Genomic DNA, 17,009 nt, shown 5'->3' on the forward strand with positions numbered 1-17,009 from the left:
CCTTAGTATCGTCACAAAAGGCTAAGACAAATGCTATACTGTTAGAACAAAAACAAATCATTACTTTAAACTGTTTGAAGAGTTTCCTATGATGGCTGAAGAAGCACACTGGTTTATCATTAGAAAGACTATTATTACCTCTGGGTACCTCTAACCCCCCAAAAAGAGGCTACTCAAAAATTACCAGGAAACTAGCATAAAGGTACCAAGGTTTGATAGGTGGCTTGTCCTTCACACTAAAGTAATACTTTTCCAGCTTTTCTCCAGTCACATGAGTGAGTGCCTAATGAGCTGCTGGAGTGATAATGAATTCAGCAAAGCAAGGGGGTTCCCATCCTACCTGCTTCACTCGGAGCAGCTTTAAGTAGTAAAATGTACATTTATAAATGTTGGGATTCCAGGACATTTCAGTCTAAGGATACAGAAATATAATTGATGTAAAACTAATTTAAAAAAGCGCATCATGGCAGTAGGAAATACTCATACCTATACAAGGCTTAACATGCTGAAAGCAAGCTTTCGTCAGGTCACCTAATAGGGCGAAGGAACTCTGTCGAACTTCTGGCATTTTATCCTACAAGGAATAAGAAGAAATTAACCCAATGTGACACAGAGAATCCGGTTTTAATACATTTTAATTTAACAAGTCTCACCTGCATGCACTGATACATTAGTGTTAGAATGTTACTTCGGGCTACTAGCTGTTCAATGTTGCCTCCAAGTCCTTCAGCCAGGCCACTCAGTAAATCAAGAGCCACTATCATAAAATCTTTATCAGGAGCCTCATATTGATCTGGTTGAGCATTGTTCAGCTGAAATTAGACAAAGGGTTTAAAAAAACTTACTTTGATCAGTTAAGTGAAAAGATTTGTATACATTATGTCTATCCTTAGAAAAATGTTTATGATGCCAAGGAGGGCAGGTATAAATAGTCTTTAAAAATACCATGGCTTGTGCAAGAGTCTTCTGTACTAGGTTTACGCAGCGCTGGTACACAGGTTCACAGTATGGAAGGAAACCAGACTGCAGGGCTGTGGCAACTGAAGATAGGCACTAGAAAAAAAAAATCAGGTACAAATGTAAATTTCTGGTTATACGTAAAATGATGATATATGCTTAAGAGTGTACTCAGTAAAATTCTGGTCATTTATGAGCTCGTTCTACTATTCTATAACAGGTCATCTTTGCAAACCTCTCCTCTTTGGATACGACTCACTGTTGTTTAGTTTGCTGCTGGTAAGGGGAGATTTCCTCCAAGAAAAAAAAAGTTTCTGTAATGAATATTATCCTTAGAGAACCAGACTAAGTATTATGTATTCCTATTTTTTCCCTCAAATATAAGAGGTATTTATTTATACTCTCAACCTGCTCAATGATGTAGGCGGACTTTAATGGGCACCTTCTGAGCCCTGCCTGAAAATAAATCTATTTAATCAGAATGATCCTTGTTTTGTTGGGCCCAGAATTAGCCAAAGCTCTTAGTTATGGAAGTTTTTACTTCGGCTACGGACAAACCATGGCATAAGTGGTGACCACTGAAATGACAGGGTCTGAAAGAAGAATGATAACGACTGAAATGGCTCTACCAACACCAATTCATTTAAGTTATTACATTTAATTACGTAATAACGTAACTGAATTACGTTCAGTTATTTGAATAACTTATCAAATATCAAGCCTCAACCTGGACAAAAAAGGGTAAGTCCCTCTTTATTAGCACCAAGGCTTGATGCTACTTCACATTTGACTATATGTGTGTATCTACACAATAGGTATATAACACATAAAATAATTTGAACTATATTAATTATTGTGGCATAGTTATGTTTCCATACAAAGAAATGCGATTAAATATAGGATATTAATAGGCTAATACGGAAAGATCTCCAAGATATTTGATTACCAGTGAAGCAAAGCAATCAAGAAAACATACAATATAATCCTTTGATGACCTTAAAAATACAAACCCAACCTAACACATCCATTATGGTTTTCCTATTTTACAGTATTTCTTAGTATGGATGTACCATAATTATATTTTTAAAAAAGATTTTATTTATTTATTCATGAGAGACACAGAGAGAGAGGCAGAGACACAGGCAGAGGGAGAAGCAGGCTCCCTGCGGGGAGCCCGATGTGGGACTAGATCCCAGGACCCCAGAGTCACAACCTGAGTCAAAGGCGGATGCCCAACTGCTGAGCCACCCAGGCATCCCTGGATGTCCCATAATTAAAATACGGGCAGTTAACATACTTATTCAGCATTTTAACAGGAATGGTTCAAAATGTACATCTATTAATATTTTACTTATCACATATACCCACATTTTATACTTACACAGGTGTTTCTGATTAAACACACTATTAGATTAATTAAAGGTTACCAGATTAGCATACCTCAAGTAAAGGGAAGAGATCTTTATCTTCATCCTTTAACATGTTCCATTTCTGGATCAGCGGAGGCATTAGCATCTGAATATATTCCTATTTATAATGATGAAAAAACACATAAAGCTCCACTATCATATGTAAATAAGTCCATTTTGGGTCTATGAAAATTAAAATCCGTTTAAAGTAATTGTGTAAAATCATTATGGAATGCATTTTAAGAGTCTGCTCCACTTAACACCTTAAAAATTTTTTTTTCTGCTTTTCATTTATATAACCTTGTTCTATTTTTAAGTCATCTTATATCCTTTTTTGAAATAAAATGTATACAAATGTACCACTACAAAAATTATTTGGTCATAATCAGGGATAATTTGCTTAAGTTTTACTCTGATTTTTTTTCTGTCCTGGGGCTTATAACATGTAGCATGGCCCTTGCTCTAGAATGTTATAAATGACAGATAAATTTAAAGAGGCATTTACAGAAGATTCACAATCATTTAAGTGTTTTTATTTAAACTTTAAAATCCACAAAATACTAAATAATAGTTGTGTAAACAAGAGGCACAGATTCCAAAGGGTCTAAGACATTCAGAAACACTCCTCACTCCCCTGCACACAATACAAAACCAACTAACATCAAAGCAAACCCACAAACCAAATGTCCTGTACCAAGTTTTAAGTATAACTTATAAACACAATTTAAGAATTTTCATATAGCAATCACAAATATGTATCTATTCTTCTGTTGGGAATTTCGAACTATACTGAAATTCTATTATTTAAGTCCTATTTAGACAAATGCAATTCTATCCTCCTCTTAACCCTACGGGAAACAGAATTTGAATCTTTAGCCATACATACTTCTTCCATACCACTATTTAGCATTTTTAACTTATTATCCCGATTTCTAATTGTTTTATCTTAGTATATGTTCCCCATACCTGTATGTTCCAGTGAGAAAACAAGTATGTCTAGATGTGGTATTCTAAAGCTTCAATATTTATGAAGTGGTAGATATAAAAATACTTGGAATTAAGCAAAAGCTGAAAGCCACAATATAAGACCTCAATCCTTTCCTAGATAGTGTTGGTGCACTCATGTGATATGACAGGATTTTCACACCAAGAACGTATTTACTTTTAATTATTTATTTATTTTTAAAGATTTTATTTATTTATTCATGAGAGAGAGAGAGAGAGAGAGGCAGAGACACAGGCAGAGGGAGAAGCAGGCTCCATGCAGGGAGCCCAACGTGGGACTCAATCCCAGGTCTCCAGGATCACATCCCGGGCTGAAGGCGGCGCTAAACCGCTGGGCCACCTGGGCTGCTCACCTATTTATTTTTAATACCGTCTAGAAAGTAAATATACTTGCTGCCTTCTTCAGATACATTCTTTTTTTTTTTTATTTTTTTTATTTATGACAGTCACAGAGAGAGAAGGAGAGAGAGGCAGAGACACAGGCAGATGGAGAAGCAGGCTCCATGCACCGGGAGCCCAACGTGGGACTCGATCCCGGGTCTCCAGGATCGCGCCCTGGGCCAAAGGCAGGCGCCAAACCGCTGCGCCACCCAGGGATCCCCAGATACATTCTTAAAGTACAACATTAACTGTTCACATTTCCCCAATTTCATTTCCAGATATATGTTAATGTATTGATTTTAACTGTGGTACATATTTATTTTTTTAAATAGTTAATCACAGATACTCACTGGTTTGTTTAAATGATGTCCTACTGAATCTGCTAAAGTTCCTATGGCATCATAAAGAATGAGCAAGTTCTTATGCTGGTATTTACTAAATGCGAAGACCAAGGTATCAAGTATATAAGCAAGGTAAGGAACAAGTTCCGTACAAGCCTCCTCTTCTAAGGTAGCAAAGGCACTACAGTTAAAAAAAAAAAAAAAAAAAAAAGAGAGAGAGAGAGAGAGAGAGAGAGAGAGAGAGATTATTACTCTTGTAGTTTATAATAGAGATATAAAACTAAGTCTATAGTTTATAGAACATTTATTCACACTTTCCGTGCCTATCACCTTACTTCACCATACCAGAGGCTTATTTTTATTATTTCTTCCCCATTTCCTATCACTTCTTTCAAAAATGCTGGAACCTATGGGCATTTGCTTCATGGCAAAAGTAAAATCTGAAAGTGCTGTTGGTTCTTATGTTCAGTCATTCAATACATTTATTTGGTATTTACTTTTTATTTAGTTACTTAGTGCTGGGGCTATAGCAATGAGTGAAACAAGCTTAAAGGGAGCTTAAATTCTAGTGGCTGTTCCAAATTAATGAAAACAGAATTAAAACTTTAACTTCTAATCACCATTCAGATTACACGCTAAGGGTCACAAAAGGACACAAACATTTTTAATTGTGTTTGAGGTGTATCAAACACAGTATCATGACCTCCTAAATGTTTGTTAGCAGGAGGGGGGGAATGGGATGATGCAGGTGGTCAAAGGGCACAAGTTTTCAGTTACAAGAATAAATTCTGAGGATCTAATGTACAGCACGGTGATTATAAATAATAATAGTGTTGTATACTTGAAAGTTGCTGAGAGTAGACCTTAACCATTCTCACCACACAAAGAAGACTTATGTCAACTCTGTGAGGTAATGGATGTGTTATCCTGATCTTGCCAATTGTTCCATAATGTGCATGTTTAGCAAGTCATCGCATAGTACACTTTAAATATATGGATTATTTTTGTCAGTTTTTCCTTGGTAAAGGTTAAAAAATGTTGGTCTGAGTCCTACACTATACATTAGAATGCAGTGTGTTTGTGAGGACAAATCTGCCTCATTTATGGCTTATCTATTATGACAAATATACATGAAAGGCAAACACTCCCGAGTCTGAGGAGTTAACTTCAATCTAGACCTAAATTTATCCGGACTCTAAGGTGTACCTGGCTCTTCATTTCTAAAATTAAGGTTTGTATTATTTTCTATTCTAACCACTCAGGAATTTTCTAAAATGATAGGCTTAAGCTATTTGTTAGTGAAAACCCTACCTTAAATTATAAACTATTTCCTTTACAGCACTTGCCATGAATTATAATTACATGGATGTTTGGTATTCTATAGTAGCCTCGAAGTTTAAAGATGGCAGGGACTGTAAACTCAGCACTTAATATATCCCTAACAACTAATAGAGAGTTTAGAAAAACAAAAACAAAAACCAACAATAAATTTGCAGGAAACCAAACATAGTCTGTATCCTTCTCTCGTTAAAACAAACAAACAAACAAAAAAAAAAACAAAAGGTAGTTACTATTAATCACCAGAGCCCCTTTAGTTCAACTTTCTTTTATTAAGAATGAGAATGCATCTAGATATTTTTGCTTCACATCTGGTAAAGTACAATTCCACTTAAATTTATTCTCATCTTTTTCAACTATTTCTTATTAACAAAGTCAACCATAAAGTAATTCTCGTTAGAAAGTTAGGAGCTGTAAGTGTGTCAGGACTTTTCAGAACAGAAAGGTTTGTTCCAGAAAACTGGAATATTTATAGTAATGAAACTAACTGCTGATCTGATATAAAAACACAGCAGCAAACCCAAATGACAGAACAGCTGCTGGAGCAGATTCACTAAGTGACGGAGGACAAGTCACTGTGGGGCTCTCTAATGGAGTTGTGGTAGCTGGTTTTTACACTAATGATGTGAATCTGCTCAAACTTTGCTATCCTTTCAAAAGCGAGACGTCCACCGTCACCACTCTGATGTCTGCAAGAATTAGGGTGGAAGAGAATTCTACTGTTACCATAGCCACTGAGAAAAAAAGAAATGAGTTGAAGGAACAGCAAAAGCAAAGACTGATGCATAGTTGACTCACATTTTGATTTACAGAATCATCAGATTAAAAAATACAGGTAATAAAAGCTCCATTAATGGTTTAATACCAACATTCCACCACAAAGCTGAAAATTAATTTCTCACGGAAAATGTCCCCTCCCTTCCCCGCCACAATTAACAATGTTATGGATTTGTCCCACCTGCAGGCAGCTTCTTGTACTCTCTTGTTGCTGTCCAGGATTCGCTTTAGCAACTCTGTCATTAATGGCTTCAGGTACGTATCGGGGGGCTGGCTGACTACCCAGTGTGCATAGCGGCTAAGAGTCCAGCACGTTATGGAACGCACAAGAGCCTTTTTATCAGAGAGGCACTGAATAAGGTGAGGAATGAGCTCAGGCAGGTATGGAATCATGCCTTGCATACAACCTGGAAAAAAGGTAACAAATCTCTCAGAAAGTGCTAAAATTCGGTTAAAACAAAATTATTTCAGCTGAATACTAAATAAACATATCCATAAAAAATATTCAGTCATCTCCACTGCAATAAATATAGTACAATAATCTGCTCCAAGTTAAAACAAAACAAAACAAAACAAAACAAAACAAAACAAAACAAAAGCTAACTGCTCCTAAGTATCTTTCTAGTAGGGTTAAGAAAGTTCACTTTACATCTGTTATACAAATAATGGCTTTCAAAAGTACCTACCAAATACTTTGATTTCTTGTATATACAAGCCTAACAGTCAAGACACATTAACCCTCTATAGAGGATGATGAGACTCTCCTACCAGGCTTTTATACTTAGCAAGGGAGAAAATTATTTTTCTAGCAATGGGGATGCTTCTGACATCAGTCCTCTCATTCTGTTCCCTGTATTGTAACAGGAGCATTTGTAAAATATCTGGGAGGGGTTAAAAGTTAAGCCTATAGCTGTTTAATAGAGTTAACTGGTTGAAGGTAAAAGCTTATCCTAAGATAGCTTTTGGATTCAAATATCTTTTTTTAAGGTTAGTGTAGATCATGGTGTCCTTTATTCCACATCAGCAACACCAAGAGAGCAAAAAAAGTATGTGAATTCCAGACTGAATGGTCTTTGCTTATCAGAATAACTACTCCTCAAAGCGGCCCATCTGCATTAGGGTCCATCAAGGAGTTCACAGTTTAATTTTGACTTAAGACTTACCTTCAGCAATTGCTCCTAAAACCAAGATGCCGGATTCTTTAACAACCCATTCGTGATGAAAAAGCAACTCTTTCAAAAGGGGCAAAATATGTGGCAAAAGCTCATCACGATACACATTTGCAAGAACGTCTAGGGCAGCAGCAGAACATTTTCCTAAAGAAACATTTAATTCAGGAATATTACATTAAACTCTATTATCATGAGTATTTATTATATGTGTACCGCCTTAATCATACACCTAAAGTTTAAAATAATTAAATAGCAGGTAGTCTGTCTCTATTAACAAATACTTTTTTATGACCAAGAATTAGCAAACTAATTACGAAGATCTTCTATTCTGTATATGACTGCCACACAGGATTTATCTATCCAGAAAAACCGAAACAAATACTGTTCCACTCAATTTCATGCTTCTACAATATGAGGTCTAATTCTACAAATCTGCAGTAAAATGTGTACATTTATTATTTCTACTTAATATTTCTTAGTGGTAGATCATTCAGGATCAAATACATAATGATTCAGGAGAAGGTTAAGCAAATAAATCTCACCAAGTCACCAACACGTGAAGCATAAAATATGCCAGAAAACATTCTTTCCAGACAAAGGAAGCTATTAGCCATGGAACTAGGTATCAATTCAGATTGCATTTAATAAAAAAACAAAACAAAAATTAAAACCAAAAATATAGTTAAGTATAAAAATTTTCCCCAATGTGATTAGGCATACTAAATAGTTGGTCATGAATTGTTACACAGTATTAAAATTCATATTAAAAAAAAATCCTTTTTGAAAAAAGGCTGTTAAACTAGAAGTGACACCTTACTCAAGAAGGGTCTTTGTTGTACTGCACGGTAAATCCATACAAATGAGTATTATATCACCACAAAAGAGAAAGAAATCTTTTTTTTTAATTTTTAAATTTTTTTTAAATTAATTTATGATAGTCAGAGAGAGAGAGAGAGAGAGAGAGAGAGAGAGAGAGAGAGAGAGAGAGAGAGGTGGACAGAGAGGCAGAGACACAGGCAGAGGGAGAAGCAGGCTCCATGCACTGGGAGCCCGATGTGGGATTCGATCCCGGGTCTCCAGGATCATGCCCTGGGCCAAAGGCAGGCGCTAAAATGCTGTGCCACCCAGGGATCCCCAAGAGAAAGAAATCTTTATGTACTAATACAGAAACGAGTTACATGATATATGGAAAACAACCAATAACATTTAATCTCTAGAAAGTCAGTCTTTTCTCCAATAAAATAAAAACAAGGGTTTTTCTTTTTCCTGCATGTTCATAGAAAAACTTCTGGGAGGATATAAAAATGGGATGTGAAAAAGTAGTTCCCTTCCCCAATTCAACATATGTTATAGCTTGTGTAAAGTTAACTATGTTATAATCTTTTTTTTAAAAAAAGATATATTTGAGAGAAAGAGACAGAGGAGGGGAGGGGAGAGGCAGAGGGAGAAGCAGACTCCCCGCCCAGCAGGGAGCCCAATGACGAGAGGCTTGATCCCAGGACCGCAGGATCATGACCTGAGCCCAAGGCAGACACTAAACCACGGGGCCGTCCAGGCGCTCCCTGTACTGTAATCTTAACCCATCCTGTCTCCAGCCTCAAAGTAGGGACACCCTGGGAGAAGGTCCAGTAGCCCCACACAGCGCAGTTTTGCTTTTGATGGCTTTAGTTACCTTTGGTTAAGTGCAGTCTGGAAGCGGATGATCCTCCTGATACACCACCCGAAGGCTAATAGTAGCCTAATGTTCTCATCATGTCTATCTCATACCCGCCCCCCCCAACTCATCATGCAGACATTTATCATCTCATAGCATCACAAGAAGGGTGAATGATGCACAGGAAGAAATCCTGAGAGACCACATTACATAATGTTTATTATGGTATGTTCAATTGCTCTACCTTTATTATTAGTTATTGTTAATGTCTTACGGTACCTAGTTTATACATTAAATTTTATCACAGGTATGTATGTGTAAGAAAAAACCATACATACAGGGTTTGGTACTGTATGTGATTTCAGGTACCCACAGTCTGCAGATAACAGGGGGCTGGCTCTGTGATCTGTGATAGCAGTGAAGACCTAGGGCTCTCTTACTGTGAGAGAGCTGGGATTCAAAGTTAAGTGTGCCATCAGTACTAGCCATGGTGACCAACCTTGGGCAAGTTTCTCTTTCTGCAGCTTCCTTACCAACCTAAGGCTGTTGTAAAGATTAAATGGGAGGTGCATGCCAAGTCCTTGGCTTAGTGCTGGGCACACTGGGCACTCTAAGGAACTGTTACAGGAAACTAAAGGGGCAGGAGGAATTAACGTTTAACCAAATGAATTACACAGTCCGGCCTGATGATTCATGTCCCTAACTGCTTTATCAGTTAACTAGGGGAATTCTGTTTCCCAGGGGACAACAGGCCATGTCTGAAAACACTGCTGGTTGTCACAACTGTGTGTGTGTGTGGTGCTGCTGGCATCTACTATAGAGTCATGGGTGCTGCTCAACATCCTACAATGTACATGACAGCCACCACAACATAGAATTATGTAGCAAAAGGTCAACTGTTGAAGGTTGAGAAACACTAAATAGAGCAGCAAAGCTTTAAAAATCAGCACACAAACAAAAACAAAACACGCGTCTCAGTTCCTCATCTCATTAGACTGTGGCCTAGAATGCCAGTTCAACAGATACGATTTGCAGCTAAGGTGAAAACAAGACATTTCTAAAAGCTTTTGAGTATGACAAAACAATTTATGTTATTTTAGATTTATCCTTGATGATCAACTAACACTCATGCATATTATCATGAAAAATAAGTTTATGTTAAGAAAACAGGGGTAGCCTGTGTCCAGAGTTCCTGTTTCATAATGCCAAATAAAATATATATGGCCTTTTGAGAAATGGCAGTTTGAGGTAAGAATTCTTTAAGCAATAGAATGAACATTAAATATAAGAACAGGTCCACCAGGAAAATGCAAACCAAAACCACAAAAAGATAATTGTATCTACTAGAACTGCTATAATAAGATAATAGAAGTTGGCAGGCATATGGAGAAACTGGAACCCTAAGACAGTGTTGTAAGAACGTAAATGGTGGGGCCACTTTGGAAAACAGCCTAAACAGTTCCTCAAAAGTTTAAACAAAGACTTATCATATCCTACTCCTGTTTTATCTCCAAGAGAAGTGAAACCTATGTCCACACACAAACGTTACATAAATGTTCAAAGCATCATCACTCCTAACAGCCAAAAGAGAGAAACAAATTGTTCACCAACTGATGAACAGATAAATAACGTGTGGGATACCCATATAATGGGTAATTTTTCCACAATACAAAGAAATGAAATATTGATAATATACCGTAACTTGGACAAACACTGAAAACCTGCTAAGTGAAACAACAGAGTCATGAAGGACCACATATTGAAGGACTCCACGTACAGGCAATGTCCAGAATAGGCAAATCCAGAGAGACAGAACAGGTATTGGTAGTTGCTTTGGGCTGAGAGATTGGAAGAAAATGGGGAGTGACTGCTAATAAAAACAGGGTTTCTTCTTAAGGTGATGAAATGTTCCAAATTTTATTGTGGTGATGGTTGCATAACTATGAATATATGAAAAACTACTGATTTGTGCCATTTCACGAGGGTACTACATGATATGTGAGTTAGCTCTCAATAAAGCGGGCAACCGTATTTTTCCTTTTGACTTACTTAGATTCCAGTCAGAAATTGTATCATCATCATCAATTTCATCGTCGTCATCATCTTCCTCTTCAATTCCATCTTCATCATGCTGCTGAGCCACTGTCCTTGATCGATGAAAACGTGGCCTTATATCCTGTTCGCTATCAGGAATTGTTTCATCTTCTTCAACATCACCCTGTTGTGTTTTTTTTTTTTTTTAAGAAAAGTTTTGATGGTATTAAAATGTTATAATAATATATACATGAATAAAAGAATCAGAATACTGAGAGATGATGCCATGCAGATGAAGGTATATACACCACTTCATTAAGAACCACTCCCCTCTGCAGAAAACAGTTCTTTATTAAGAGGAGAAGAAACTATTCTGTAACCCATGGTAAGTATCAGGTAAGTATATGGCCTCCCATTAGCTAGTATAACCCAGAGTACCTGAATAAAATTCAGACTATATTTAATGAATTTTAAAATAAACTATAAAAAATTTGAATCAACAGGAAATTGATGCTAACTCTGCCAGTGTCACCAGCTGGTTCCAATGAAGTTAGAATACACTAGCACCCAAATTCATTGTGTACTTCTATTTTTGAACTCTGTAGCATATTATACACACACACACACACACACACATATATAAATAAAAACCTTACTTACACAGGGTCTATTTTAAATGAATATTCTGTTAGTCAAATTCAAAGATTCTCTAAAGTCTAAAAAACCTTGCCTATTCACCAGAAAATAGTTTCCTTACCTTAAGTAGGATAATATCTATATCTGAGTACTTCATGCCATTCACTAATACAGGAATCAACCTATAAAGAAATAAAACCACAAAATATTAAAAAGTCTTAATGACCTTACGTATACTACTAACACCAAAGAGACAACCACCACTGCTAATCTGGTCTTAAGACCATACCGTATAATGTCTGCCCTTCTCAAATGACGAGTATTCCTAATACAAAGCCTTTTACATGCTCATGCATGGGATCTATTGGATGGAATCTAAGTAGCTTGTCAACACTTAGAAATAAAACCAGTAGCAAAAAATTTACAATTTCTCTTCTAAGAATTTATCCTGAATATGCTAACACACATTCCCAATTCTTAAAGATTAATAATGTTTCTTGATGAAGTAACAAAACTGGAAACAATATGAATATCTATCATTTAGGGCTTCGTTAGAAATAGGTTAAAAATGAAACACATATAGCACGGTTCAATTGGAGTTAAACATGAGATTACCCATGTCATTACTTGTATAAACAGACTATATAGGAATGATATACAAAAAATACAAAAAAAAAAAAAAAGGTATTTTTGGGGAGAGAACTGAATAGGCAAAAAAGGGATAAAATTAATCATGTATTTCTAAACATTGTGACATTTTTACAATGAGCCTACATTCAGTATTTGCACTCCTTTTAATGAGAGATGATAGTGTTTAAAATGTAAAATATATTAGGTCTAAAGTAATTTATCCTAAATAATAATGCAAAAATGAAAGAGCTTTATCAACAAAGGTTATTATAGTCTTCAATAAAGAAGATAGGAAATTTTAATGTATTAAGAAATGAAGAACTTAAATTTCCAATAAAAAATTATTGAAATTGGGATATCATATCCGATCTGAAGTATTAATGTAGTGATTAAGACACAATCAAGATGTCTGTAAATGTGGGATCCCAGGTATCTGGGATAGTTAAAAAAAATTTATCAGTTCATGTAAGAAAAGGTCAAAATACTAACTTCGATTCCTTTTGTAGCTATGAGAATTTTAAACTTTGACTAGTTTCTTTTTTTTTTCTTTTTAAAAGATTTTATTTATTTATTCATGGAAGACACACAGAGAGAGGCAGAGACACAGGCAGAGGGAGAAGCAGGCTCCATGCAGGGAGCCTGATGTGGGACTCAATCCTGGGTCTCCAGGATCACACGTCCTGGGCCGAAGGCGGCGCTAAACCACTGCGCCACGGGGGCTGCCCCTGACTAGTTTCTTAAGTTTTGATGATTTCCTTTCTCACTGGCCCGTCACACACTTAAGAGTCTACTGGGGATAAAAAACACTTGGGAAGCATTTAAAAAGTTCGCAGTTCTAGGGACGCTTGGGTGGCTCAGTCAGTTGAACATCCAATTCTTGGTTCAGGCTCAGTTTATGATCTCAGGGCCAGGAGATCAAGTCCACGTACACCTCTGTGCTCAGTGCTCAACCTGAGTATACGTGGGATTCTTTTCTCTCCCACGCTCCTACCCTGCCTCCGAGGGTACATATGTGCTCACATGCTCTCTCTCTCTCAAAATAAATAAAATCTTAAAAAACAAACAAAAAAAGTCCACAGTTCTCTGGCTTCTGAATTCTACCTTTCACTGTTCATGGTGGCTTGCGAAGTGTGAATGGACAAAAGAAGTTCATACTCATGACCACCAGCAGTGGGCTTATTAATAAGCACTTCCCTGAAAACCTATTGAGAAAGGTATTATGATCACCATTTTACAGAGGAGTCAACTAATGCTTAGAGAGGTTACATTATTTTCACAAGGTCATTAATTTTAAATAATGGGAAAGTCAGAATTCAAAATCAGGCTGGCCTAACACCAGAAATAATTTTCTTCCCCCATACCAGACATAAACGCTCACTCTCTACATTCATGTGTTAGGCCTTTGTAGAGGCTTTATTCAAAGAGTTAAATCCTTTAACGTCAATTAAATATATGTGCAATACCAACTGTGAGTACAACTCTGTCATCAAGGAGAGAATATTATAAACCCTTGTTAATTAAAGCAATAGTAATAGGGAAAAGAAAGCAGTGGGGTTTAAAATTCCCTAGAGATATATACATAAAAAAAGGGGGAGAGGGGAAAGCCACACTTTTATGTTTAAAGTCCTTCTAAATTCTAAAATACAGATTAATAGTTATTTAACATTATAGCTAATATAACACGACTATATAAAATTTATAATAAAACCCAATTTCATAAGCTATAGGCATTTTGCAGCTGAGTCAGATTCATTTCCATCACCAATAAAAAAAATCATTCATCTTTGGGATGCCTGGGTGGCTCAGCGGTTGAGCATCTGCCTTCAGCTTAGGGAGTGGCCCGGGGTCCTGGGATCGAGTCCTGCATCGGCCTCCCCGCAGGGAGCCTGCTTCTCCCTCTGCCTGTTTCTCATGAATACCTACCTAAATTTTTTTTTTATTTTTATTTATTTATGATAGTCACAGAGAGAGAAAGAGAGAGAGGCAGAGACATAGGCAGAGGGAGAAGCAGGCTCCATGCACCGGGAGCCCGATGTGGGATTCGATCCCAGGTCTCCAGGATCGCGCCCTGGGCCAAAGGCAGGCGCCAAACCGCTGTGCCACCCAGGGATCCCCCTACCTAAAATCTTTAAAGAAAAAATCATCTTTGGAACTTTGGGGAAATAGGGAGGACAGATGGCAGACCATAAAGACAGTGAGCCCCCCCCCCCCCCCCCCCCGCCTTTTAAGATTTTTATTTTATTTATTCACAAGAGACACAGAGAGAGAGAGGCAGAGACACAGGCAGAGGGAGAAGCAGGCTCCATGCAGGGAGCCTGATGTGAGACTTGATCCCCGGACCCCGGGGTCATACCCTGAGACAAAGGCAGACGCTCAACACTGAGCCACCGCCTCACCCTTTATTCCTTTTAAGATGGAAAAAATGGTAAAGTTCTGGAGAAAGAAGTGAAAGATCACGTTCAAAGAGAGAATGTATCTATATTTGATAGAGTGAGGTCCCTGAAGAAAAGATTATGCTATCCAAGACCATCAGGAGAAAGACTGGTTAGGTGAAGACAACCCACGTGAAAATCTATCTTTAAGTTGTGGGGCAAGATGAAGGGTCATTTATTTTCCCTATAAAGCAGAAGTGCTCAGGATGAAAGAAGAGAATTCAGAAGAACAATGAAGGTTTGAACAGTTGCTCTAGTGAATGGAAGATAAAAGAGGATCTGAAAAAAGAAAAGTTGGCAGCGTGAAGAGTCCACGTGACAGTAAAAACCATGGATTTCTATAGCCATCAATTCTCCTGGTGGTATAATTTTCCCAAAAACACAAGACAAGGGGATCCCTGGGTGGCGCAGCGGTTTAGCGCCTGCCTTTGGCCCAGGGCACGATCCTGGAGACCCGGGATCGAATCCCACGTCGGGCTCCCGGTGCATGGAGCCTGCTTCTCCCTCTGCCTGTGTCTCTGCCTCTCTCTCTCTGTGTGTGTGTGACTATCATAAATTAAAAAAAAAAAAAAAAAAAAAAAACCACAAGACAAGAAGAAAAGACAGTTTTTAGAGCAGAGCAGGGGAGATGCAGGGCAGCTGGAGGTTTATGGTCAGTAGAGTTGACCTATGGATTATGATGTCTGTGCCAGAGAAAGAAAGAACGAAAAAATGTGCAGGAAATAAGGGAATGCTAAGCTGGTCAAGAAAATGAAGCTGGAAACTGAGATATGGAAATTAACTCTGACCATGTGGCAATGTGCCACGTGTCTGATGAATCCCAATCTTGTATGGCAGTTTATTATTTTTAGGTCTAATTGCCTCATGTAACCAATGGGAAATAAAAGAAATTTTTTCCCTTTCTTTTTAAAAGTAAGCTCTAGGGTAGCCCGGGTGGCTCAGCGGTTTAGCGCCACCTTCAGCCCAGGGTGTGATCCTGGAGTCCTGGGATGGAGTCTCACGGTGGGCTCCCTGCATGGAGCCTGCTTCTCCCTCTGCTTGTGTCTCTGCCTGTCTCTGTGTGCCTCTCATGAATAAATAAATAGATAAATCCTAAAAAATAAATAAATAAATAAAAGTAAGCTCTATGCCCAACATGGGGCTTGAACTCACAACCCTGAGATCAAGGGTCGCATGTTTTACCAAATGAGCCAGGTAGGAGTCCCAACAGAAAGAGAGCTTTTAATGCAACATCATGGGAAAGCAATAATGTTAACTGCAACCATGAATGTATCCTGAGACCTAAAATATGGACTAGGCATTAGGTTACTTGTTTTATGTGGATTAATCCATTTAACAGTGTCAGGAGATATTACTGCATAAAAATAATGGCGAGGAAAAGCCAAAATAACTGAGATAAAAAAAGAAATGAAGACTTGCTCTACCAGATAGGAAAATATATATGATTAAATATTTAATAATCAAAAGATAATAGTGGCTAAAAAAGAAAGAAAAAAAAAAGACCAAGAGCCCAGAAACAAGTAAAAAAAAAATTTTTTTTAAAGATTTTATTCATTTATTTATGAGACAGAGAGAGAGGCAGAGACACAAGCAGAGGGAGAAGCAAGCAGGCTCCCTGAAGGGAGCCCAATGCTGGGACGCCAGGATTGTGCCCTGAGCCGAAAGGCAGACACTCAACTGCTGTGCCACCGAGGTGCCCCCAGATAAAGAACTTACCGTCATCCCTTGTCACTTTGGTGCTTTGTGAGTTCACACTAATAATAAGATAGTTCTCATTACGTATACAATTTTTACTCCTAAGCAAATAGTTTTTGCTCATAATAAAAACGAGTCTAGTTAACAATGCTAGGAAAAACTAGTATCTTTTATTATATTTTCTATCTCAGCATCAGATCAATGTTGATATTCTCCAGTTCTCAAAATATATTATTCAAATGAAAAATAAAAGCCTTGTATAAAATAAATAAAAATGGATCCCAAACCAATGGTTTTGGAAGACGTATAAATAAAAGCCAGTTATCATGGACTTGGGTTATTCAATGTCAGCAATAATTAGCACAGCAAAATGAGTTCTGCTCTTATAACCTGGTACCAAGTTCTTGCTTGCTTTAAAGATATTTAGGTTTTATTAGTGTAATGAGCAAGTAGGAACATGAAGCTAAAATTGCAAATTATCAAGTACTTCCTAATGTTATAGCTTGGGTTTAAATTAAAACAATTTCTTCAGTTTATGTGAATCAATG

General features: G+C 37.4%; 1 protein-coding gene across 1 annotated transcript in view; it reads right to left on the reverse strand.

Annotated features, from left to right (window-relative positions):
• TNPO1 (transportin 1) overlaps positions 1 to 17,009 on the reverse strand; it is a 61,227-nt gene that overhangs the window by 18,041 nt on the left and 26,177 nt on the right. Inside the window, exons 10-18 of the mRNA XM_055331633.1 lie at positions 11,826 to 11,886; positions 11,084 to 11,252; positions 7,372 to 7,524; positions 6,390 to 6,615; positions 4,103 to 4,274; positions 2,398 to 2,484; positions 946 to 1,053; positions 654 to 812; positions 487 to 574 (exon numbers count right to left, since the gene is read on the reverse strand). Coding sequence (XP_055187608.1) covers positions 487 to 574; positions 654 to 812; positions 946 to 1,053; positions 2,398 to 2,484; positions 4,103 to 4,274; positions 6,390 to 6,615; positions 7,372 to 7,524; positions 11,084 to 11,252; positions 11,826 to 11,886 — 1,223 coding nt within the window. The remainder of the gene's footprint in view (positions 1 to 486; positions 575 to 653; positions 813 to 945; positions 1,054 to 2,397; positions 2,485 to 4,102; positions 4,275 to 6,389; positions 6,616 to 7,371; positions 7,525 to 11,083; positions 11,253 to 11,825; positions 11,887 to 17,009) is intronic.

The sequence above is a fragment of the Nyctereutes procyonoides genome, unplaced genomic scaffold, assembly GCF_905146905.1.
Source record: "Nyctereutes procyonoides isolate TBG_1078 unplaced genomic scaffold, NYPRO_anot_genome, whole genome shotgun sequence".
NCBI lineage: Eukaryota > Metazoa > Chordata > Mammalia > Carnivora > Canidae > Nyctereutes > Nyctereutes procyonoides.